This window comes from Varroa destructor, unplaced genomic scaffold (genome assembly GCF_002443255.2).
Source record: "Varroa destructor unplaced genomic scaffold, Vdes_3.0 BEIS01000004.1, whole genome shotgun sequence".
NCBI classification, from domain to species: domain Eukaryota; kingdom Metazoa; phylum Arthropoda; class Arachnida; order Mesostigmata; family Varroidae; genus Varroa; species Varroa destructor.
In genome coordinates this window covers 36581957-36609250 of record NW_019211457.1, presented here as the reverse complement: position 1 = coordinate 36609250, position 27294 = coordinate 36581957, and the positions used below count along the sequence as shown (strand labels likewise).

Sequence of the window (27294 nt, the reverse complement as noted above, 5' to 3'; positions counted from 1 at the left end):
GATACAAAGGAATCTCCGCGGCCGCTGTGCTTCCATATACCTCCTCTCTGCTAGCGTAAGTTTTGTTAATAATAATATTATTTAATAAAATAATAAATAAAATAAAAACACAGCCAGGTAACTCGCCACATTTAGCGAACGACGCATTTGAGATGTTTGGAGCTGACGCGTCTCTATACTTATCAAATCCGATTACGGCGTCGGGATAGATAATTAATTCCTGTGGGGTTTGTATGATCATGTTAGGCCAACCAAGCGACCGATTACGAAAATTTCAACAAAAAGCTCACGAGCCCTAGATGGACAAACGAGCTAGGTCGCGGTACAGGCACCGGCTGGCCCTGGCTTCCGTCTTTTGGTGATCAACTCCACTCGTAATCAAGATGTCCCCGCTTCCGCTTAGCGACGCCAAAATCGTTCGATAATACGGTGGTTAATATTAAAACAAGAAACGCGGCCATATAAGATAGTGATTAACTGAGTTTCGTAAATAAGTCTGGACCAAAGCTAGTGCTTCCTTTGTCGTCTAGTTGTACTTAATGCCCCTAATGATACTGCGTATCGATTCAGCTAGTGCATAGTTTCGTCCATGGACAAAGTTCGTTTACACATATCGTTTCTATGACCGAATATAATAAATATGCAGTATACGGGAGCAGGATACGGACACTTCAATCGAAGACCTTGATGCGCATTTTGCGTACCTTTATAGTTTTACCATTTTTGGCACCTTGCGGCCAATTTTGAGAACAAGTCGACATCATTCGTCTGTAATATATCAGAGAAGACTTCCATACATTCTGGGCGTTTGGAGTCAGATGTATGCTGATCGTTTCACTTAGCTCTTAATTGTGAGGTGGCTGCCATTTTGTAGAAGTTTTAATACCGACCTTGAGTATTTTACCCAATGTCTGTGCATTTCGTTGAAGCGTTTCGATGAATTCTATCTAGATAGTATTGTTAGTTGACTTTCGATATGTAGGCTACGTGGCAGAAAACGGGGCCTTGAAGGTTTCGTTTCACTTCGTTGTAACACTGTAAATAATAAACAACCCTAATACTTATTTTTGAGACGATGAATAGTAGAAATATATTTCTTACACAGTTTGAAATTCTGAGCTGCATTAAGCATTGCATCAGAAAAAGAGGAAGACTGCCCGCCGTTTTATGATCCCAGACATTTGGCATCAAGTTCTATACGCTATTGCTTACACTTAGAGACATTGAGTTTCAAAATGTGAAACGTATTAAAATTCATCCATTGGCTCATTGTGTCATTACGCGAACTTTGACCTTTTTATCTACTATTCTAACTATAATTCTTTTTATTTTTGGCTATTATGTGAAAATTGCTAATTCGTTGCACACCTTATCGATGCTTTAAGCATTCTTTCTCAAATGTTACCGTGAACTTTACGTACCTGACGGCTTCCCTATATATTCAGTCTTTTTGTTACGAAATCGCTTCAGGCCCCACATTAGCGTTTATTGCCATTTTCCTCGTGATATGCCTTGACTACATGGACGTTTTCCCGTGCCCCTGATTTTGACCGCAGGCCATCTTCTCACCGGCACAACCACTTGCTCGAACACTCCTTTCTGCTCCAGCCTGCGGATTCTCCATTTCCATGCGGTTGTTAAGCCTTCTTTACTTTAATGAGCTGCATTAGGCGCCCGCGAGCGTCGATCGAGATAAATTAAGTTAGGCCGCGGAAGGAGCGACGTAAGACAGCAGACGTCTGATATGAAAAGAACTTGATAAGTATTTAATTAAGAAAATGAAGAGGCAGCCAATGTTGCGCGAATAGAAAAAAAACTCAGATTATTCTTTGAATTTTGAAGCATTTGTCAATAGGAATACGTCGCTCACATATCACAAAACCGCATGCATACGATGCACAATCGGACAGAGAAATCTATATAACACCTTAACAGGCAAGCAGTGAGGATTTAATATGATACTGTGAAACTAAATTATGCCCAAATACTGTATATTTATAGTTGTACCTATGGCACCTTTTTAAGTGACTTGATAGCTTCAATAGTTCCCAGTCTCTTTGCCAGATGCAGCACTCTGGGAAGGTAAAAATTCAAGGCGGAGTTCACCTTTACGATCCATGTGGGCGGATTTATGGATGAGCTTGACCAGGCGCTCTGTCTCACGAAGGATAAAAAGACAAATAACTACCTCTTAATATCAGAACGAGTAGAAGAATTAATAGAAGAAAAAAAAAGAGGAATTATTTTGCCAGCTTATCGACACGGCTTTTGGATGAATTCTTCATAGTCCCGCTCATTTGCGAGCAAGCTTAGCCTACTCCGGGTGGTCATTTATATATCTAACTACAAGTGCATGTACATTGGCTTGTAGTCATAAATTCTTTGGTCTTTCCGTCTTGTGTTCACAAAGTTTTTCGACCACTATGGCCATTTGCTGTCCGCACCTGACGGCATCTCTACCAGCACGATGCGGGGCTTGGAAAAAAAACTACTCTATTTGGTAGCGTTTCAGTCTGATCGGCATTGCGTTTGACTTTGTCTAATGTAATGCAGTAGCTTTTGCTTCTAGACAACGGCTCGTTGCGTTCCGGTAGGGAAGCGGAGGTGGGGCACACGAGTCCGGGCGACGACGAAAGAATGAAGCTCGTTGTTCTTCATCTCTGGCTTTTCTGATTCTCCTAACGAGTAGCAGAAAAAGAAGAATAGCATGGAAGAGGGAGTACATGAAGGAGTGGGCGGTCGTGCAGCCGAACCAAGAACCGAGACAAGTTGACGACGATGATGCCTGTCCGGTTGGTCGACTGGCTGGCTAGCCATGACAACGGCGGAGGAGATAACATGGATAGCAATAAATGGCACAAGAAGAGCCATGGTAACGGCGCTACAGCGGCCTCACGTAGCAGCCGTACCACTGGCATCAGTCACACGTAGAAAAACTGATGCAGCCTGCGGTCGTCCTTCGTCGTAGTGGCAGCCTTTGTTTGTAGCAACTAGCCGCTGGAACTGATACTATAGAAGACGACACGTACATACAGAGAAGAGTAGAGCTTAGCATACTAAGGGAATACAGGGTACAGCACAAGATAGGACAAGTATGTCCAGGACAATTAACACCCCGACAACAAGCAGACTAGCAGCTGCCGGCTAGCTTGTGTCAAGATCGAATAATGAAAAAAAAATCTGAAAATAGAGGCAGATTGAGAAAACACATAGAGGGCAACAGGATGAACAAGGCGAGAAGCCTTTTTGTCTACTGTGATAGAAGCAGGGTACATTTCTCTTATACCCGGCCAAGCAACGAGGCAGCAATGGCAGTTGTCGCGGAGGCTGCGGTGATATCTGTGTCTGTTTGTGCTGTTCGGCTTGTTGGGGCGGCGGGTGGATTTGACCAACAGGAAATCCAGCAGACATAACTCCAGCATCGGAGTTAAATCGCAGGACGAACGCCATCAGCAGGTACTGTTTTGCATCTGAGCGCTTCTTCTAACCCAGCTTCTGAACTCCCATTATACTGCACCGTTAGCCTGTGTGTGACTCTTAAAATAGTCGTGTTCGGTTTTTGCCACTACGACCACTACTGCGCACTAATACATTTGAGAGTAAACAGTTTGAGGGCCGAACTAACGCCGAGCGAAACGACATTCATTTACTCAGCGACAGCTAAAGGCACCATTATTAGCCTTCTTTTTCTTTATCCGGTCTTAAAAGCGTCACTTCCCATAATACCAGTAGACACAAGATAAGCTTACAGTGATAGAGGAAAAAGACTATGGGGTGGCGCTGCAAACCAGGCCAGCCTACAAAGCTGACAAGGCCTGATTTTATCAGCGTCATGATTACGGACTGCCATTAGTAGGCACTAATAATAGGCAGCGGCCAAGATGATTAAAATTGTTCGGACTGGGGCGGATGTAACTGAGCAAGCATAGATTCTGCGTCTTAACACGTCCACCCCTTGTATGTGGATCGTGCTGAAGGTATATTTATTTATTTTACTTATTGCTACCGTCTTTGTAGGATTACAAATTAGATAGACAACAATAGTAATGGTGGCCACGATGCAAAAACGAAGCCTAACGGTATTCCAAGTGAGAAAATGGTCTTTAGTAGTTACAACGGATATAGTCAACAGACACGTAGTTTGACGCGCTGTGTGTGTGCCCTCGTTTTTCATTTGTCAGTCGTTATGGCAACCTCGGTCACTCCATTACTGGAGAACGAAAGCACAATGCTGGTCATTCAAAGCCTTCGATGGGGGCAAACGAGGAAGCAACAAGAAAATGATAGGCCGGCAAGAATGCACACTTTGTTAGCTGTAAATAAGGATCAACACCTACTGAAGAATGCTCAAAAAATTTTCGGCTGGTTAAGAGGCATGGAAGCTCAACGATTTATATTCGGATAATTATAAAAGTTTTTTTTTTGGCTCTTAAGCAACTTCGAACTCGTCTGTTCCAGGTTGTGACTGAAATTTTCATGTTTTATGTGACTGATTCTCGCATGTTTCGATTTGACTTTGATATGCGCTCGGTCATGTAGCACATCTGGAAGCGTGAATTGTTCAAGTGTGTTAAACGACTTGAAGGTTCTCGGGTCCCACATCAGGTCGGGCTACAGAAGCCAGCTCAGATAAGACCCAAAGCAGGTAAAAGAAGCGATTATGAAGTACATAAGATTTCGACATGTTATTTACTTACAAAGTAACCATATAAGGGATTTTGTGTGTAGCCTCTTTCACTCGTCCCTTCGCTGTCTACTCATCCGCTCGAAAAAAAAGTCGGCGGAGCCTAAGTTTACTCGTATTTTGTATAGTGACTACAATAGCACCCGAGTCCTATTTTCTTGATGATCTCCTCGACAGAGAAGCAACACCGGCAGGTGCCAAAGAAGTAAGAGTGCAAAGGATAAATCCATCATTGCGTTGCCAAAGGGAAGATGTAAGCTTAAAATTCACGGGATCTTGTGAAGATAAGAGCACATCGTTGATATTTTGCCGACGTCGACTGTTAGGGTGTTGGATAACAAACTCGTTAACAATGTAAGCACTTACCAGTTAGGCGGCCTAATACTTAATGTTAGCGTTATCCCAGGCTCGAGGCCGCAACGGCGAATCAACACGTTGATCTGACCCTCAAATTAAACTTTTTTAGATTGTAGGATGGCAAACCCACAAATACGTCACTCAATGGGAGAAGCAATAAGTAAGAGAGGCCTTGTACGCCATAGCTTCAAAGGTGAGATAATCGTCAACAATACGCTTTTAATTAATGCCGAAAATAACAATTAAAACATGAAATATGCATTTATTAGGCTGTTACAAGCAAATCCAGCAGATTTTGTGATCAAATAATGTTTAGCTAGAATGAAGATCTTTTAACATGTTTTATAGGTACTTGCCTTTATAGATTACATAGACCTCTGACAGCCTCTAGGCATTGATCATTCGCGTCCCATACCCGGTTACCCTTTTTCTTTTTCAAAATAAAGCGGTAGTGGGATATGTTTGCTCATCGATTGCTTTTTTTGGGCTTAGAGAATCCCGTAATGATTCGGAGTTGGATGGGGAAAATAAGCCGATAGAAGCCAAAGTTAAATATTTTTGCTTAATCCAGAAAATAATTGAGGCCTAGTGATAAGCTGTAGCGTTGTCGTTAAATAACTACACTCCATGTTTCGTATGCTTTTTTTTTGTTGACTTAAGTTTCCCAAATCGCACGAGGGAGCACACCTTTCAGTTCAATTAGCGGGGATTCACCCGATTTTCGCATTTATAGCATATGGCTTGTAGTTCCGTAAAAATGCTCTTATAGTCGACAGAGCCCTTAGACTTCAAGCTGTGAGAAGCCTCTTTGATTGCGGCAATGCGTTCTGTCCTTCAAAATCTGACCACCTCGTCGCTTGTCTTCAGTAGTCCAATGCCGGTCCTTGAATCGTTGCCATCATTTACGTACTGTGATTTCGCTTAAAGCCTCCTTGGCTAATGTCTTACCCAATCCAATTTCCGTAGCGCTATGATATACGAGTGAACTCTGATTTTTGAAGCTAAAAAATATTTTTTCTTCTGAACTCTTTTCACCTGGAGTGAGGATTGCAGTATCGATCAATCAAATGTTGCCTGTTAGCGATACGCCGGACATGCATGCAGTGCTCTAATATTTTACACTACGATGCCACATAAGCATGATTTTATCGTACCGAAGTGTATAGAGAAAACCATCTAGCTGAGACAAAAAGACCACGCTAATGATATTCTTTTTTGTTTTGACGTTAATCGTTTTGAGGAAAAAATTGAAGGCAGCGGAATAAGTATACTTCCATGTTGTTCCTTTCTATGTGCTTCCAGAGTTTTCCTGTGGCCTTATTTTCAAAGGCCATTATTGTTTCGCTGAAGTGAGCCTGTGATGTTCTTCTAACATAGCACCGGGTATCAGTGTCTTGTCACATATTCACAGTGTACATAAATTCGTCTGTACAGTTTCGTTGGTAGAGTGGGGAAGTATATGTCGTTTAACGAGCACGGGTTCTCCTGCCACTTAGCTGAAGTGAAAGTGAGCGAATATCTTGCATACGGAACATCATTGTACTATTAGAAATTGCCGATTACCATCCAGTGACGTCAATCATGACATAGAAAACGCACATGCTGCTGATTTCGATTAGTCTTATGTCGAACTCTGCTGTTACTGGCTTCAAAAGCGTGAACCTATTTCCAGTGCTGGAGGTAGGGGAAAACAAGAGCTCGTTTTAATTAAACAAACCGATGAGGTCAAAGCGGCGAGGCTGCCGAGTCGTGAAAACAGAGATGGCTTTGTTCTATTTTCTACAGATTAGACTATCGCCATTGCTGTGGCCATGAATAGTGTATTTGAAGATATCGATTAACATTCGTCAGTCATCGGGATAATTTACGTTTGTGTTTGTTATAGCAGGTTAAGAATCCTGACCAGTCTGGAGGGCTTCTCTAGCAGCGGTGACTTTTCGCTTTCCACCGTCCAAAAGTATAATGCTCTATTCGATAACAATTCCCAATGGAATTAACACAATGATTAATGTATAGTGGGTAAGATAACAGGTATTTCCCTGTGAACAAGCTCTCGGTAACCCTGAACGACGCAGAGACTACGTCAGTTGCTTGAGCAAATGGCATCTTATCTGAGGTGACCTCTACCAATAATGGTAATTCATGGTGGAAGAGTCAAAATCAAAGACGTCGTGCCCTACTTGAAACGAAAGTGAGCTGAACACGTTCATTGGCCTGCGAAGTTCTCTGACCTTACAGCGTTTTCTCAGGACACTAACCACAGCTGAATTCAGTTAATACATTGTTGTTTTTCAATTGGCTAGGTTATGCACTCTCGTTTCCGGAAATTCTACTGATTTAACGAACTAGCGAGAAAACAGATCTAGTATAAGCTAAAGTACAGCAGATTTCGATCAGAAGAAATTCATATCCGTGCTCCACTATGCAACCTACTCTCAGTAACCTTCCTCGTCTAGTCGTGCTCAAATCTAGATCACAGAGTTAGTAAAGGTGAGTAGTAATGTCTCCTGCTTGAGCCGTTGTGGCCTGTTAGTTATAGTCAAAAAAATGGTTCATAGTTGTATATATTGCAAAATGAAAGTGGTCTACAATAGGATCTATAGTGCTGCGCATGCATAAGCGAATATCATTTATCGAAATTTTAAATCTATTAGTAGGGTGCATTACTAGTTTATCTTCATACAAGCAACGTACATATGTTATTGCTAGAACCGTATGACCTGATCGGCAGAGAGGTCCAGCCATCAATGGAACTTTGCTGAAACGTATGGAGAAGAACTCGAGGCGATCGCAGAGAACCGCTCCAAACTCAATAGCTCTCCCAATTAACAACGGCACGCTCGTGTGCCTTGGCTAAAGACAGCTACTTTTACTTCACCGAGAAGGAAAAGCTGACTTAATGAATAAATTACACCAGTTATAATTATTGTTATTATCTAATTAGTCTAGTCGATTGTTGGCTTTAGAGTGCTGTCGTCGTTGTCGTCGTTGTTGTTGTTGTTCGAGCAGTTATAGTTGCAGGCCAGAAGGCCAACAAGCTGAGTCGGCTGCTTTTACAGTTCCGTACGTAATGGGCAATCAAAAAATGTCTACGCTCTGAAATCTCAATGGGCCTCATAAAGGTAGTCGCTTACCGTCGTAGAGTTTTCAATTTATTGCATTTCCTTTTTCTAATCCTTTTTTACCCGCCAGCCGCTTTATTTTTCTAGATAAAATCTATCCTATCTAACATGAACGTTTGTAGCAGCTATGCGGGTCTATCTAATAATATCTGAGGTCCGACGAGCTTGTCGGCAAATTTTTGTTTCAGTGCTCCTAAAACGCGTCCAACAACCCTTTATCCTACAATTTGTGTCTCATATATGTAAGCGCTTTATTCACTTCCTAGTTAGATGCTTTTACTGGTGGGTCGGCGATAGACTCTTCATTTTCAGAAATGTTTCAGCTCAGCTGTTCAGTTAGAATTTGATATTTCCTCCTGGCCCTGCTTTCTATATCTGAATTCTACCAATCTCTCTCCAACTAAACATCTGAGGAAATCATTGCTCCTGCTGTTGCTGTCGCAGATACCGCAGTTGTTCCTTCAACCAATCCTGCTTTGCGTCAATCCTGAAAAATGGGCTCTTATTCTTCGGAATGATCCTCATCATCTGCCCAGTTCGTTCCGTCGGTTCATGTCGCGAAGAAAACAGAGTTGTACCGGGAGAAGGGACTGGGTCGAAACTGAAATCGCAAACAACTTTTTATGACACATAGTGTACCGTTTGTCTCCAACCGCCCAGGTTGTTAAACCGGTTAACAGGTTAATGAGTTAAAAGCAATGCTCAGAAACTCGACGTATGCAACTCGAATACACACGGCTTAGCCCGTATAGAGCTTGAATTATATCGAACGATCTATAGGACAGCAGTAACCTGCTTTTCCGACAGTCTTGCCATCGCTGCTGCGGCTAGTGCTACGATCACCATTACTAACCTCCTCGTTTCGTGATGTCTCTAAGGTTTGTTGTCGTCCAAATTGATCTTACTGGTAGCATCATAAATAAATTAATATCGATTTGATATCATGGAATTGCGGGATATAATTGGGATGGTTCCTTAGTGTTTTCTAAATCCATGACCTTCGTAAAGACAAAGACAGGTACCCACCGCTCACCAACCATTGGCTGCAAGAAATAAAAAAAACGTGTTTTCTTGTCATCATAGTGTTTAGTAAGCAATATCCGAATGAGAGAGTTATCAGAGATGAAGTAGTCAATTTCGATCCGATTCGAAGCTGATCGACTAACGTGAAACTGTTTTCTATGGGTTGTCTTTGGCTGAAGTGCTCAAATAGAAACATATTCGTTTTTCAACAGAGAAGACCACGTGAAGATATGATGCTATCCATATTCTAGGGTAAACATACGCGTAGTTCGTGTGTGGGATCATTAGCTGTTGTTTCCGCTGGGTATCCTACATACATTTTGTTCCAAGTAAACACATGGCCATGCTCAGATTTTGAGTCTGCTGGATTTTACCATTTTAACAACTTTCAATTCAAGATATATATTACAGTTCGATTGCCTACTCAATACTGAGCTTCTTATTAAACTGAGCTGGACGTAACAGGGATGTATTGGTATGGTTTTTGTCGAACATGTCAAATACCCATTTATGTGTTTTATTCGACGCGACAAATATACGTTTCACGTTCTTTTTGTCCACCGTTACATGCCTATCATAGTACGTGTAGGGTCGATAATGTGGACGTAGAGCCCTTTTTTTGTTTTGAGCGCCGCGGCATTTTTTTTTTGGTTTCCATTTTTTCGAGACAGATAAAAGAGGTTTAAAGGGTGAAGCGAGAAAAAATACGTCCGCCTTTGCACCAACCATTCTTCCTGCTAAGGGTCAATTGCGGCTATGAAGAAAGGTTCTCTTGCCTAACTTAGTCAAGCGGGGGGAAGGTCCACTACGGCCGCCTCTATGGGGAGTCTCAATTTAGACTTTAATAAATCTTCGCTGGCCGCAAGGGAAGGCGACTCAGTTCCTATAGGCGCTTGGGATCGTCCTTTCCCCAAGCCAGGCAACATCAGCCGCAATTGAAAACTTCTTTCACTCCCTGTTCTGCGCGGTGTTACCCGGCTTTGAAGGGTCACTGACTATTCGTTCGTGCTGCTTCCTACCTTCAGAGCAGTCCCTCGTTGATCAACCGAACAGGCGGCGATGAAGCTCTACTACTTAAAGGATGAGAAGCGGGTGGCAGGGCCGGAAAAAATCAGCCATTCTGTGTGGACATCGGTAGACGTTACTCGTCGAAAATCGTCTATCGTCGCCCTGTCCACCCCGTTCTCTACGAGCTTAATTCGCCAATTTAACAGTGGAATGGGGTGTACGAGAGATAAATCGGTTCGCCCAGGGGGTCTATAGGGGGTTGTCACCAGTCGAAGGCCGATAAAAATTAGCCCAACCGCTTCCGACGTTACCGAAGTCGTGCCTCATAGCCCTACGTCCTTTTCGAGTTTACTGTTTTCTAAGACGGACCATTAGGGGCTTCTATAATAGGATAAACCTTCCGTGATTTTGAATAAGTGCGGAACAGACCTTGAGTAAGGAAAACCGTGAGGTAGTGAATGTACGTATATTAAATCGCCGAATCGTGAGGTGGAGTGTACCGTACTGGTGCGGCGCAGGTGGTCAGTTAGTCAACGGAACGTCGTCTCAACGTGTCTTTGAACGTCTCAATACGGCAGGTGATGCTTCTTAACAGGGTTGCAAGAGAGTCCTCGATTCGTTTGCTTGCAACGAAGCAACGTGCCTTAGACTTTGTTAAACTCATTTAAGTTGTGACATTGTTCTGATATAGCTATATTTCTAGTTTATTACAGACAAAGTATATACAAGAGCATAAGTGTGGTTTACTATTAAGTACGCCACATAGCTGGACCGAACTGCTTGAAAATGATAGAGTATCATCACCAATGGAAATAGAAAATTCGCTTTGTGCGAAAACTATCATATAACGTTCCGCCATATTTACAAGAGGCCTGCGGCTCAGTCATAGCATAGGAGAAAGCAGTAGTTGTGAGTCTGCTTATAAAACAGTTCTATCTAATATTCTGTGGTTTTGATTGCTTGTGTACATTCCTTTTACACTGAGGGGCCGCAAATTATCCTTACACAATGTATTATTTATGCAGATTTCGATTTTCATTTTTTTGGATTACAGTAATTATCTCTACTACCATGAGACAAGATCGTAGGATTTACGACATTACTAAAATGATAAGCTGTTGTTTTACTGAAGACCATTGGTAAGGTTCATGAATTGTTTCTCGATGTGGTCATTCGTGATCCCTGATGTCCGGTATTAAAGTGGATTTTTTTTCATTATATTAGTTTGTATCAATAACCTTTGTAGACACAACTAACGCTGCAGGTATATTCATTTTTAGTGTGGTCATTATTAAATTTTTATGATGTCTTAACATTCGATACCCAACCTTTCTCACTTGCATTTTAATTCTTCTTACTCGTCGACAGGTGGCTATGGCGTGGGCGCTGGCAGGGGCGGCTACCAAGACTACAGCGGGTTTATGAACCACCTGAGCAAGCCGGTGTATTACGGCGGGCTGCCCCCAGGAGGACCGTCGTTCGGGCCTCGCAGCGTTGGACGAGGTTACGAGGGTGGAGGTTACGGAGGGGAGATTATTGGTGGCTACGGGGGCCACGGCTACGCGGGTGGGGGCGGTGGCGTTGGCGTTGGTGTTGGGTCGTATGGTGGCTCTTCGTATGGGACGGCCGGACACATCTATGGAGGTGGAATCAGCAGTGGAGGAATGGTTGGCTCGTATCATCCAGGTCGGTTGTTTCCTCAACGCCCAGACGTTCGTCAGGTAGTCGTCTCGGTGCCATCGGACTGTGTCGAAATCCAGAACGGACAGGCAGTAGCGCGCTACGAGCTCATCTCCATACGCGAACGGCACGGCCGATTCCGGAAGGCTGTGCCGTTACTTCACCCCTCGCTCGCCATCATTCTCGGCATTTTCAACACACTCTTGCCCGGCACAGGTAAGTTAACATCTGAACACAATGCGATATACTGAATAGGTATTACAGCAAGTGTCATGACATGTACTTACCTGGAAGCATAAATTAGAAGGAGCTCCGTACTGTCGCTAAGCTTTCAATATTTGCACGCCGTTCATACAAATATAGCATAATGCAGCTCATCAGCAAATTTACATAATCAGTATTTTTTTTAACCTAGCAATGAAACAATAAGACCCCTCGTTTGGATCAGGTTACTGTAGTCGGGGCGAACTATCGTTTGTGGGCATGAAGTCAATGGGTAGTAGTTGTGGGCGATGCATTTCCCCTTTAAAGTTCAACACTAAGCCTTTGAAAGAGTTACTTTTCACACATTTCTCAAGGCAGATCCACACGCAAACCCATGTCCAAGTTTTTTAAGAAGGGATGCGTACTCCTTTTCATCAACTCTCAGTATCTCAATTGTTACTAACCGGAATAAAAATTTATGCTCTAGCTGGTTATGTTTCTGGCGTTTCCTTTATTCGGCGAGTTTGGTACCTAAGCCTGCTTTACGGTACTGTTGCTAAGTTGGCTCTTGATGTTAGAGAGAAGCCTCGTTACCAAACTGCTCGCTTCCTAATGTAGAAGAGCTCATGTTTAGTGTAGCTGAACTCAAGGCTTGATACATTTGCAAAGTCAGTCGGTCTCCTTAGCAACTTCCTAGAAGATTGCGCCGTCCAAGCTGCCATCGTCCAAAAGCCATGAACTGAATTTTCCCTCCATGGGCAGAATTGTGCTCGTCTATGTGGGTCTTTTTGTGGGATTTCAAGCCTTAAAAGGGTTATGGTATTATTCCACCAAATTGAAGCTTGTAATGTTTTCGACTGTATTGTTCTAATACGCCACGTTACCCTACCCCCGCTCAGTTGAGGTTTACGTACTTTCCAGCTGTTTTAAACACATAAGGCTGTGCAAATCTTGAACCGTTTTGTAGCTAACGAAGTCAATCCTAAGGTAGCTCAAAACATATTTGCGACAGCTCCAAACACATGAGACCTTCTATGTAACATATATTTTTCACAAATATTCGTGACATGCTTCACCGTCATAATGAGGCCGTTGATAGGTGAACAAGCAACATAATGGACTTCATCCATAGTAACAACCTTTACGACGAAGTGTGCATTTGGATACGTAGCCTGTTTCTTTTAAACTATTTGTAATTTGACTGGGAAATCTAATTTCGCCGCCCAGCTTATGAACCTTATTTGGTATACCCTTTTCTAGGGTTTTGTTCAGAGCCACATTGACCACGTTTCTTGAAAAGGAATGATTATTACTATACAACAGAATTTTTCGCGTTCCGATCAACTCATATACCTTCACATCAGATACTTCGTCATTACTAACATCAACTTATCTGTGATTTATCAGATAAGGGTGCTGAAAACGTTATGCATACTTTGTGTAAAAGAGAGAAGCACAAAATTGAAAAAGTTAAATTTACTTCTAAAAAAATCTATGCAGTGATGTTTTAGGTGTGAAATAATATGTCGCTATATCGTTGTTGCGTCAATTGTTGACCTTTGCTCTAATTTACAAATAAACTTCCTGCTTTTTTGCATAGTAGCGCATTTGCGATCACACATTCATAATATACACGTATGGATACTGTAAGAAAGTGCTAACTGCGATTGCGGTGCCTTTGCAGGTCAACAGTAGTCTCTAGAATTGATGTGGTTAGTGAGGAAAGTCTGTCCCCACTTGATGGTGCAGTGATTTTTTTGTCTGTACTTAGGGCTGCTTGAAGTAGTCTAGGTTCGAAACCGGACGTAAGCACACTTCGTTTAGCACTGGCAGCCAGTCGCCTGAAGAAATGCTTACCGGCGGTGCTGCACGTAAACCTTAAAACCTTTATTCATGTAAAGGAGGTCGGGTACTAGTTTGGTAGGTCAAACCTTACCTAATTTCTTCTACATGCACTCTATACTGAAATGCGTCAAAACTTTCGGAACAGCAGGCCGGGCGACCTTTAGCTACAGCGACTACCGTAACAGCCAGGACGACGGTTAAAGTCGACAGTATAAATCTGACCTACGGTTTTCTACGGCACGTACAATTCTATACGTTTCCTTATTCAATAACACCGATTGTGTAGGTATGCTTATGTCATCGGCGGGGCCTGGACCGACCAACCCTGACTTTTCAAGCAATATAAAATTCGATGTTGTCAAAAAAAGCTTGACAGCGGTATTTCCTTCTGCAATTTTTCGACTCAAATCGAGAATGACGGTGGACAGAGGGTGAAGGCATATTTCCATAGTTACCTGTATACAAGGCAGGGTCGCAGTTATCGTTGCAACCGAGTGCTTCAACAGGGAGTGCAAGCTCAGAAGAAGTTATTATTGTTATATTATTGAAGTGAAAGTATATTATTGTGTTCTCATTGGAGGCCGTTTGCCTAATCAAAAAAAACATTACGTAAGGGTTCAAAATAACATGGCGAATACTTTAAAGTTATCTAAATAAATGCTCTATACAAACGTAGTACTAGATTACAGCATAAGTGACAGCTGAGCAAGCAGTAGTCTTGATTTTGCAGGTTCAATCGCTGCTTACACAGATACAACATCATAATAATTAATTTCATAAAGTAGCATTTAAGTTGTATAGATGTATAAAGGTTCGTTATTGGTCTTATTAGTTTAACCAACGTTTGCTTGCTCTTTTGCTTGAAAATAGGCTCCGCTTTGCGGTAGTTAGGCTCTATTAATCTCAACAGATAGATAGAGTGATCAGAAATTGAGGCAAAACTGTAACAGTCGTCAGTGACTCAATAAATGTGTGTATAAGAAGGAGGTCGAGCAAGCGACACATTCTATCGTGCATTACGACAACAAAGATAGGTTAATATGAGTTTACTTTTGGACCTGTACTTAATAGCGATTTCGTTTAGCGTACTTGCTAACTATGCATACGCACGTCGTGGTAAACGGCACGTGGGCAACGGGTGGCTACCACAAAAAGCGCTCGGCATAACCTGTCAGCGGGATGCAGCCTAGCTATTTTTCAAGTCTTCCGGCGTACTTTGCTCCTTGCTATCACTGTCAGCACCAGTATCTCCCGCTGGTCAGTACCATCGCGCCTTCATCCAGCCTGCATGACGCTAGATCTAACACCCGAGCCATTGGATAACCTTAGTGTTGCTTGTGTATGCGGTGACCCCCTGAATATCTTCCATGGAGGCACGGTGAGCCGTAAGAACGAACGTGAGGTTATACCACACACTTCCGGTCACCTTTCCTGCTCAATATGCAGCGCCTGGCGGAGACCAATCTCCTGCTGTCACGAATGGTCCCTGGTGAACCCCTTTCTGCCCCGTTCTCTTTTCCCTCTCGCCATAGACGGTTAGTCCCTCAAAGCATTGGTGCGGTGAAGTTTGCGAAATGATGACACCGCTATATCCTGTGATCGTCTCCTCTTGGCCTCTTCTCTTGGTCTCTTGTCTGCCTTTAAATTAGCTCTCTGGTTAGCTGCACGCAAGAGGATGAAGCTTTATTATCAGAAGAACATACCCTTCTGTGAGCGAAAAAAGCCTATAGTCCAGGTCAGAGAGGAGCTGAGCACGTTCAAATCAGACGAGTAAAGACCTGGTTGTCGATACAAGTCGTTCTCTTGGCCTACATATTCTTCAGCTTTTAAAATCCGTCCAATTGGCGGCGCCTATGTTGGTCTCAGCTCATAGTAAAGCCGATGGGATGCCGTAATCACGGTGACGTTGCTGTAACGTTCGAGCCTCTCAAAACCACGAGGGCGATGATAGCGACTGGGTTACCTAGGAGTAGCTGTATGCGGCAAAGGTCGAGAAAGCATTGAAGGAATGAAGAAATGGGAAAGCACCTCGATACAAGATTTAGGCGAGTTTTAGACATTTTTACTAATACATGGCCCTTACTTCCGTCCTTCGAGAGATCTTTAAGATGTCCCATGATGTCTTCCCGAAACGTGGGACCATAATAGTATACAGCCGCAATGCCGATGATAACTAAGCATTCTAATTACAGATATAGTCGAATAAGTGATTGATATAGCATAGTCCCGGAACCATTTCGCCATGTTGGACAGACCCTTAGGAAACTGTGCGTGTGTTGTTCAACTAATACCCTAACTTATCTCAGATAATTTCTACTACAGTTTTCTTTATTAATAAGATCTCAATAAGTCCAATAAATAAATTGTAATAATACAGTAATGTATTACTTTTCTGCAGACAAGCGTATATTAGATTTTGTTCTTAAATAACAAGGACTTCTTCAATTCAAAGGATTGATTAACATACCAGGCTCTCTAGAGAGATTCTACGGCAGAAATAACTTAGTGATATTTCAAAGAAACACCTACATTATAATACGATATAGCATGTTAACCACAGAATACTATCAAACCTTACCCAAGTTAAATGGTTTTTTTCACTACCTTTCGGGTTCCTCTTCCAGACGTCGTTGTCATTTATATCGCCGGCGGCAGCGGCAGCGGCAGCAGCAGCAGGAGCAGCAGCAAATCGGGTGGCTTTCGCCCCCTTGTGATCTGACCCTCTCGATGAGGGGCGATAATCAGATAGATCCGACCGAATCCTGTACCGCCTTTGCAAGCGAACGAAGTCGGTCCTGTGAGCGAACATATCTGGTTTTGCCCACTTAGTTTGCGAGCACCATTGTATTGTCTTTTTCAGTTTCCATTTTCCACTTTGCATTCGTCGTGCCGCTGCTGCCTTACAAGATCCTTATCTCGAACGCTTCCTGTATCTAAAGCAATGACCGCGAACGGCAGAACGTGAATTCACCAAAGAATGTTGTCCAGACAGCCTTCGCTGACAAATGCTCATTTACGCATGTATTTACATCGACTGACACTTAAGGAGGAAAGGACTTTGTCGGCGAGGGAGCCAAACGTTTTAAGGCACGTGCATACATGCGAACTAGCTACTCTTGGAAAGTACCAAATATTCGGAAACACGTCTCAAGCAATTTTAGGAACAGTGTCTTTTACAGTGAATAAAAGCGTCATCAATTAGAAAAAGCTGAGATTATCCCAATATTTTCATATAACCTAACAAGAACGTAATAACAACAGAATAGCGTCAACACAAGATTAGCGCACGTGATGCCCAACAAATTTTAGAGACCCTGACCAGTAAACGGGAAAAGCTTGTAAGAGATTCCGAATATACCGGTATTGGTAGCTAAGAAAATTTATTTTTTACAATATTTTCCATCAAATATCAAGCTCGGAGCGTATATAGTTGAAATCGAAGTTGATTGAGCTTCTGGACATATTGGTAAAACATGTGGAAGTGTTAAAGCGGGTACGTGTTGTCTTCGAAATGCTTACAGAAGGATCATGTGCGTCACAATCGCTTATGTTAGCGGAAGTTACAGATATCCGCTTTAGGGGGTCATCTTCAAATCTGTCCTATGAGACTAAAGTTTTCGACAAAACAAATGGCATACGATCTGTTCTGATTCACGGGATATGTCATCATTTATATAAAGGATGAATATAAATGGACCTAGGACTAAACCTTGAAAAGCTGTCGAGTTGCTAAATGAACATTTGAAATCACATTGTCAATGTGTAAAATTAAGAAGGGATTGGTCAAACAAGATTTAAACGAACTATAAACCACAGAAGAAAATTCACAGTAGAAAAATACTTATGCGTCTATACAGTTTGTCGTAGTTATGGATCTATATCGTTAGCCTCTATTTAAAGTAATAATGTCTAAAGAAAAATCATCATCTGCGGTAGTGATACATACGCCCAGTTCAGCTGCCGCACTCAAATTCACTTTTGTAAAGCACTCAATGGGCACATCCTCTTGGTGCAGCCGCACGATCTGGTGACAAGATTCCATAGTGATTTACTATCAGCTCTAGGCATTATAACCGTTGCCTTCCGTAGTGTCGATAGCTCACATCTAATCAACATTTTTCCAATGCTCTTTAAACTAGATGTCGTCACATTGTTAGTCGATCTCATCAGGGGCATATCTTTTTCTCAATTTGTCAAAGGTATGCCCAAAGCGACGAAGCTCCCCCAAAGAGGTTTCATGAATGGGCTATTTGCAATGTATAACAATTTTCGCGGAATAAGCGATATTGTGTAAAATATCCATATCTCTGAACTCGTTTATTAGTGAACAACTAATGAAAAGGAAAATACTGAAGTATTAATCAAAATTACTTGTACTAAAACTTCTTCTCGATTTTTCGCATCAGCTTCGAGGGTGATTGTCAGATATGAATATCTGCCAGAACAGAGTAACGATCAGAGAAAGCGTAAAATCGTATGATTGCTGAAGGAGGGACCTCTGTTATCGGCCCATATTACACAGGCACATCGTACCTCAATGGTTTCGTTTATGTTGGAAAGGCTCCAAGCATAGCGGTAACATGGTAAGGCTGCTGCCTAACAAGTGGTACTTCATATGGTAGTATATCAACAATCAATACAGATTCGTCACTAAACGCCAGCCAGAGCGAGCAAACGCCAAAAGAAGCAGTGGGCTGCGATCGAAGACGGCGATTTCATTCATTATGCGGGTTACCCAAACCGATGAATAATAAAAAACAATGAAAGGGACAGATTTGGAACAGACTAAAGTGCGAAGCGTACGGCGCAAACGTTTCGAAGCAAGACGCGGCGGTGGATCGCTTGCCCGGCGTTACCTCGAATTGGTTTGCCTACCGGCGAGCAGCAAATGATAATAACTGTTGACTGTTCCAGGTCGGCAATTGTAATCAACACGACTTGTTTTTCATTCGTCGACACTGTAGTTACTGACATCGTCGTAAGCATCGAAATAACTGATTCAGAATCATAAGCTTTCCCGGCTAGACTGTAGATTTACCGACCTGAAACGATGTAATGCCCTAAAGTGAGATATGGAGAGGGCGCATAGGAGAACAAAGACTCGTAGATCGAGGGCCTCCGACGTTCTCCTAATGACAAATGGTGCTCGTGTGGATATGCTTCACATCTATTATATATAGCTCATCTTTATACGCATGTACATATGTGCATACATATATTTGTATATATGAAAACCTAGTAAGCAGGTCTTGTAGGTTTTGTCAGCTAGTTTGACATATTTTAACGGAGAAGAGCGTGCATTCAAATGACAAATGGCAGTTGTTTCGTCTGCCAAAAGTTGAAAGTCTGTTGAAAAGTTTGTACTACCAACATTCGTAGGAACAATATTCTTTCACATCTATCCAGAAACCACTCGACGGTTGGTCCCGAGAAGAGACAGGGTTATTGTTGTCTCCGTGTTATTAGCAAATATTCAAGCATAGTTATTACTAACAATGCGTGCACACGGAAGAGGGCATTGGCAACTTGTCTCAGGTTATTGGACCAGGTTGAGTAAGGCAAGAAGGATTCATGTTCTCTGGCCGCTGTCGACCTTCGTTGACATTAAAAGCAATTAAATATAGCCTTACGACACTGACGAAACAATTTTTGGCCTACAGTTACGTCGCTACCTGCTTCTGTTGGCATATCTCTGAGGAAGACCACTAAATTTACACAGTTCGCACAGAAAAAATGTCTCTAAGAGGGGCGTACTGTAACTGTACTAACACAAAATACTATAGGAACCGATGGTTATAATGGAAAAAAAAAAGTTACCTTCTTATTAATCTAGTATGAGTGTTTTTTTTAGAAATTTTTATAAAATTTTCTATAAAAATTTTATAAAACTAGTATGAGTACATGTTGAACTACACTATATATGTCTGTAAATATACTATCAGAAGTAGATTCCATTTCGTCATTCTGTAGGCAGCTAGGTCCGATCCGTTAGCTGCACCCACTTTAATTTATACAGACCCCCTGATGCAGCTTTTTGTTCTATTGCAAGTGAACGAAAACTTGGCAAGCCTAGCGTTGTGTATTCTGTTCTGCTTAAGCAGTCGTGAAGACTGGTACGCTTGAAACATACGGAAACAGAGAAGACGTAAAAGACTCTTGCTTGCAAACAGCAGTTGCTAGAGACGACTACAATTAATTTCTAAGAATCGGCAATACCCCGATTGTTGTACTCTAGAATGACGTTCCGCAGGTTGGAAGGGTTTACCGTTGACCAAGCAGTCGACCGTTCTATTAATGTGTATGGCTTATATCTCTCGTGGATCTGACCCTAGCAAGAGGCCGAATTGCTCCTTCGACGGAATTGAAGTCTTCCTCCTTTTTGGAGGGTAACCGCCGCCGTTTCACAGCATCCACGACTTCATTGCTGTGGTGCCGCTCTAACAGTACCGCCTACAGAGGCACAGAGATCTCTAAGAATGTCGTAAGTGGAGACATTAGTAGCATTCCCGTTTCATATCAGTGACTCCTGTACCCACTGTCCTCGTTGCTTCTTCTTTTTGGCGTTATCTGTCCTTGAAAACCTTTTCTCTGTAGCCCTTCTCTCAAACAGCTCTGAGCAGCGAATCAACGTAAACGGCCATCTATGACATGTCATGGATCGCCTTTCTAAGAGTACATACATAGCACGCTACATACATGGCCGTAAATTCCCACCAGTCACCAAATCATCACCTTTAGCCGCCTCTAGTGCGCGCATACCAACTAAAGCCGATTCATGTTCATAGATGCGACAAGCGCAACAAGCAAAACCTGCGGCCACAATCACATAAGCTCTACAGACATAGAACCGACTCCCGCGTCGGCCTCTTTTTGGCCCTTCCTCGAAAGTTTCTGACACCTATCCATGTACAACAAGCAGTCTCATCAGTTGTGTGTATGTGAAAGAGGAAAAAGCAGATATCTTGTCGATTTCTAAAATTGCCTTGCCCGAGTTTACTGCGGGCCAGTATCGCCTCGATCGACCGCTCGCTATCTGATGGAAAAGGCCACCAGCATGATTTTGAAGACATAAAAGAAAGAAAAGGAAGTACTAAAAAAAGTGTGGAGTTCTTCGAAACGGGAAGCACGATGGAAGATCCGACGAACGCTGAAGCGAGGCTGAAGGTGTCGACCCTGAAATGTGGCGAACCAGCATTTTAAGTGTCGCCCGCAGAATGAACTAGCAACACCGTATATCAAAGTAGCTTTTCGTCTGCTCTAACCTTCTGTAGTTTAATGGATGTCCCTTCGGACCGCAGGAGATCAAGTAACCTAGAAGGTAAAAGTCGACCGGATTGAAAAAACATGCAAAGCCTGCACAATTTCTTGTTCCCTCGGAAATCATAATATTGTTCGCAATATCAAAGGTCTTTTTTTTGGAAAGATTGTGCGTACAGATATGTTCTTCGATAATAACCTTGCGCCTTGTTTACCCTGAGAAGCTGTTAACAATTGTATACCCTACCGTAGCCTTAACTAGCCAGAGGGCTCCGTGCCCCTAACTTGGCAATCGTGCAATTGTACTGCGGACAAATAGCGTAGCAGCCGCTTTTCCTTTGATAAGGGGAGTCACCTAGAGACATTGTTGTGATTCGCTAACTTACTCCATTAGTATTGCCACTTTGGGGTGGCAGCGGCTTACTGTTATGGTCAAAATTATTATGGTTATTAGCCCATTAGGGCAATTCTGTTTAAAAATTTGTCAAACAATTAACATTATCAAATATTATGATGATTAATATTTAATACATAGTTTTGTATGCCTTTTATGGGATTTTACCTAATTATATTCTTTCTATTTCCATAACGTACACCCAATAGTAGTAAAAATCAATTTTCTACGAACAAATCTATATAATAGTAAGAAGAAGAAGAATAACTTAGCTAAGCTTCCAGTTTTATGAGTTAAGCACGTGGCTGGTTCAAATCCGCCACCGACATATGCTGCACAGTGTGTAAGAAGCACAATTTACACGTTTGTATAGTAATGAAATGTAACACATAGTGATGTATGAGTGCATCACAAAATGCAGCTATCTAAAAAAGTTAGGGTCGACTGCTTCATTTTTACGGAAAAGATACAGAGGGATTGATTGGGTAGATGAAAAGCAAAATAAGACAAATGCGTGTTATTCTTTGTCAGTTTCTATTGAGCTACATATGCTAAAATGGCGACATTTTCCTAGCAGAATGTTCATGTACTGATTCAAAACCTGAATTCGAAAAGTTGAAAAAAAAAATGAGAACTGAAAATTAAATCTATTTTTTTTCTTGGATACAAGAATCTATAGCTTCTAGGGGCATGTTCGTCACACTCTGGGATTCTTTTCGTGTACGTTTTTTGAAAACGACTCACTTTATAAATGTCTCTCGGTCGTTACTTCGCAAAGAACTTCAGAATTCTTTCATAATATTTCTTTAGAGCCAATCGTACGATGGCAAATTGGGACGTAATAGGGTCACTTGTTTTGTACCGTACGGACAGAGTTAAGCATGGAAGCAGCAAGCGTCTTTATAGGCAAGAGAAAAAACGTTGTCTTGGGGGTTACTTTTGTTTTTCTCCGCGCAAAGCGCGAGAGAGAGAGTTCAGCTTTGCCGATATATTTAAGCAGAAGGAGAATGCGATATGTGAAACTACATGACGATAACCCTCATATACACACAATTGTCATGAACTCTCTATATTTGAGTCAATCTTCCTTGATCGAGGTTGGAGGTGAGGCTGCTTGAAAATTAGCATCGCAATGGCTTGACTTCGACGTTTTGGTTAGGATCTGGGGCCGACAAAAATGATAGCAATGGACCATCTGGTAAACGATTACAAAAGGTCACGAGGTATGGGGACAAGTGAAGCGTCAACGACAATGGAACCCCGCGATATTTCAAGTGGCCACGAATATCTGTCAGCTTGCTGTTTCAGCTTACTTTCGGTTTGCCTATCTTGGTCCCTCACTCAAACTGCACTCTGCACTCGTAGCGCTGCCACCGTACGCGTCTCGCTTTTGGTCTTGGATTGGCTGTGTGACCCTAAACAAGCTTTTAAGCATTGTCTAAATAGCTACTGCCAAAGCCGCCGCTAGTTGGTCAACGAGTGAAAGGGGGCGACCACATTTAACAAAGACATTAACGTAAAGAGCTAATTTGGGTGTATTGCATGAATTTCGATATCAATCCCATTTTGCTACCTTCGGCCGAAGCGGTCACCGCCGCAAAAGCTGCTACTGTTACAACCGTTTCTACGCTCACTCAAACTTCAAATTCCACCTCTCCCTCTCTCATTCTCTCTCTGTACGGCGATAAACAGCAAAATGTGAAGCGGCTAAACAGCAATTTGTGCCTGCTGCTATGACTGAAATCACATAAAGGCCGTACAAGATTCTGATACGTTGTAACACTGGACGCCGCCATCGCCGTGGATGTGGCGCGTACCCTAACTTAAATGATGCGGCCCGTGGTAGCCAAAATTCCCATTCTAGATGAGATACTGAGATGAGTTAGAGTAAAGGCGAACAGGAAGTGAGCTTTGCCGTAAAAAAAACGGTTTGCGTTACTTCTATTCAAAATGACGCGACTCCAGCAAGCACTGCCCAAAAAACCATTCCCAAGATTGCAGTAACTACGGAAGATATCATTGGCTGAACGAAGATGATGCGAAGGCTCGAGTAATGTCGAGTGCTCGCCTTGGTCCTATGAGAACATTTTAAGACTGAGCACAGCAAACGAACGAACCAACAGAGTACATTGTTTGTACCAAATGATGTCATTCTGGCCATCGTCAGAAAACGATCTCCGTCATGTAATTTCCGATGAGCTATTTTACGGCGGTATTTTATTGGAAAAATAAGCAAAATCTTACATATAAGGTTCCTACTATCTGTAATGGCTAGGTGACGTTTAAGCACCATCACGATCTAGGAGCGTGTACAAGTACACACAAGTGCACAAATGCACTAGTCAGTCGAGCGAACGAATGAATTAAAAGAAAAAGAAAGTTTATATATATATATATGGGAAACTGCCTAAAGACTTATTGATGGTGCACGTTGTACACGGTAAATCTTGGTAGTGGAGACGAGGCGCGATTTACTGCGGGAGGTCACAACAAATTTCACAATTATGGACAAAAACTGTTCCTCCTCCTTGACTATGGGGTCACTTCCTGCATTATGGTAAACAAACGTATCTCCGATGCTTTGCCTACACGCCTGGCCTCCTTGCATAGTTGTTTTTCAATTGCAGTCATTGCCTTTGATTTTCTTGCTACTGCTTCAGTAGTGAGGTTGAGCAGTGTATGGGTTCGTCTATTAACCATGTGAGAACACTTAGCAGAGCGAGCGCTAATGGTTGCGGTGTTGGACAAAAAGCGAAGAACGATGGTTTCCTTATTGCAACGTTTCCCAGCCTTTTTCCCAATGCTGGCACTTCGAAAAGTTCATTTTCGTCGTTTTGATCGCATCATGGTGCTTTTCGCTGATACTGTTCAGGTCCAGTAAGCCAGTCATAGGTAGTAAAACAAATTATTGCAGTTGTGATAGAAATGGTGAAAGACTTAAAGTTTACACACCGTAGACATAAGCTTGCTATTAGGGCGCGTTGTAGTAGAGCACCGTTGTCTTTCGTTCGACGTTTTCTCACTTCCTCCTTAGTAGATTCCGGCTTTCAACTTCCGCTCCACACGGCGTTCGTTGGCTGCGTCTGCGGCTGTCGCTTGTGTCGACTGCGAACAACTGGTACTTGTGCAACCCTAGCAGCGGCAATAGGAGGCCTCTGGGATGCGTCGGCTCTGCGCAGTAACGGTTCGGTATTGGGGGGTCTACGGTTATCTAAGTACAATTAAGCAGATACCAGAAAAGAGGGAAATCAGAGGCGCAGCGTGTTAATAAAACTACCCCTACTCCAATAATATCGTGACCATCAAGCACGTCACCTCTACCGAACCAAAAGCTTTCTTTATAGTTCACGCCATTTGAGTTGCTTTTCGTTGGCATCCTCTTTACGATGGTGATAATAGAAGCGGTGACGCACCACCGCGGTACCGCAACTACTGGCTAAGAAGCCATTGGTTGAGGAGGCGACATGCGGGTGGTGACAGCTGCTAGCTGGATATATTATGCTTTTCTATTACATTATACAGTGTATGAATGACCGCAGGGCGACTGAGCGGCCCTGTTTCGATGTGCGCTTCGCTGTCTGTCGGAACCCCTTACTCGTAGCCAAAATGGAAAAGACACACACACTCCCCTCACAGACACTTATTTAACCACCTGTAACCAGGACACCCAGGAGCAGCAAGAAGTTCTCAGCAGCCAAAAAGACTCTCTCTGTTTGTTTAAGCAGCTGACGTTCCGAAACGACCAGCGGCCAAAGTACTACCACGAAGTCTGCTTTTCTTCGGCGAGAAGTAACCAATGACCTAGCATTACTTTTAACATACAACTCGTATCGAAAAAAAGGGAACTGAATGATGTCACCTCGTAGGCAGAGGCAGCGGCCATTAGAACGTGACGTAGCAGTATTGTACAGGCGTTCATAACTATTTAATCGGACTGGTTTACTTAACGACGCAACGTTTTATTGCGTTGGTGAAATAAAAAAAAAATATGGGAAGTTGCGTTCTTCTGTTTTTAGCTGCGTCGTTAATTTTAATACCATCCTATCCACCAGCGTCAGCCACCAGAATAACAGCGGCGCTAAAGCTTTCTTTTTAGATCAGTAAATGGACATGTAGTAAAATGTAATATTCTCGGCATAACGCTTGACAGCTAATAGTTATCTCTTCATCAGCTCAATCGAATGATCATTATGACGAGGGGTAAAGTGGGAAATAGGTCCCTGCAAGATAACCAGAAGTTGCAGGCTCCCCACGTGGAGGGAGGTACACGCGTATACACACCTACCCTTAACAAAAACAGTACCAAAGTGAGAAAGAAAAGTTTATGAAAGCCTTTTGGATAGGTGGAAATCTAAATGTTGGTTTTTACGCTGGTATTACCAATCATTACAATACTTGACATGCGAACTCGGTTCGAACAGCTATACCGAGCTAGGGATAATTTATTTAACTAGATACTATTATGAAAAAAAAATGTTCTTTTGTTTATAGATTTCACAATCATTTTATAGTTATGTAAAACAAATGAGTCATTGCGGCATGTGTGCTATATATACATACTGCTTCAAGAAAATAGGCCAGAAAAATAAGTTTTCAAGATTTGGACATGGTCAGCCAGAACGACAGAAATCGTACGTGCTACTTAATGCAGGACCTATTTTGATATCTACATACACAAAGAAAGGGATTCTTGCCTTATTAATTTAAGTAAGACCACCGCGAGGACTTATTATCACGATAGATGCACAAATGGATATCCATCAAATTATCAGCATTCTCCTTTTTCAAGGCTTTTTATCAACCAGAATCAGGATAGGCCTCAAGACGAAATTGTATCTCTCCCCTTCTCAAAAGAAATGGTCTGCAAATGTTAGGCACCATGAGAAGCTTCAGAACTTGCGACTGGTTTTAATAGTCAGAAGCACTACTACGTAGAAATAACTTCTAGAATGGGCTCTACTTCAGTACTTTTTAAAACTACGTACGTACTTCCGGTTAATTCCTTAGATTGACCCGACTAGTTTAAAAGCATGGCATTTATGTAGCTACGTCTCTACAGGAAATAACGAGAGCTACCTTTATTTTCGTAATAGCTCTAAGATCTTCGCCAAATATTTTTTTAATGTTTACTTCTATTGAAAACTGTCATAAACACGGGCACCCTAAACTTCTTGAGTCTTCTGTTATACCTCCAACTCACTGTCCTGACAGATCCGTGAAAACTGCAAGTTTAATTTTGTTTAACATAACAACTATTCACAAGTAAACAGGTTTCTAGAATTGATGCACAACTAGTACAGGTTATTCTAGTTGGTAGAAAAATTACCTGCGTTAAGCTAAGGATGGCATATTTGTTATTAAAATAGAAACATATTTAGGTACGTTAGGTTATCATGTGTCTAAAGTCCTTTTATGAAGATTAGGCTGTGAGAGGGCTAAAGCATTAAACTTAATAAAAGTTACCCTGTTCCAAAACAAAACGAACAAATCTATGTCTTATTTCAAATCGAATCACACGGACACGAAGTACCATTGAAATTATCGGAAGCGACATATCCCTGTGTCGTTAAACGAGCCCCCACAATACCATCTAAGACAATGAAAATTATCATCATAGTAGCAGTACTGGATTTCACTAATAGTATCACAAATTATAACCATAAAATCACAAAGTACTGCTCTAAAAAAATTGTAGATTGTCTCAAAACAATATATATATA

General features: G+C 42.2%; 1 protein-coding gene across 5 annotated transcripts in view; it reads left to right on the top strand.

The window, feature by feature from the left end:
* The window catches only part of LOC111248824 (uncharacterized), a 145405-nt gene that overhangs the window by 15961 nt on the left and 102150 nt on the right, over nucleotides 1-27294 (top strand). For 2 of the 5 annotated variants that reach the window (XM_086988028.1, XM_086988027.1), the window contains 2 exons: nucleotides 5151-5234; nucleotides 11563-12090. In XM_086988028.1, the coding sequence (XP_086844154.1) occupies nucleotides 5159-5234; nucleotides 11563-12090 (604 nt within the window). In that variant the 5' untranslated portion in view covers nucleotides 5151-5158. Of the gene's footprint in view, nucleotides 1-4536; nucleotides 4646-5150; nucleotides 5235-11562; nucleotides 12091-27294 lie in introns of those variants that run through there. The other 3 variants (XM_086988029.1, XM_022801819.2, XM_086988030.1) reach the window with 2 other exon arrangements.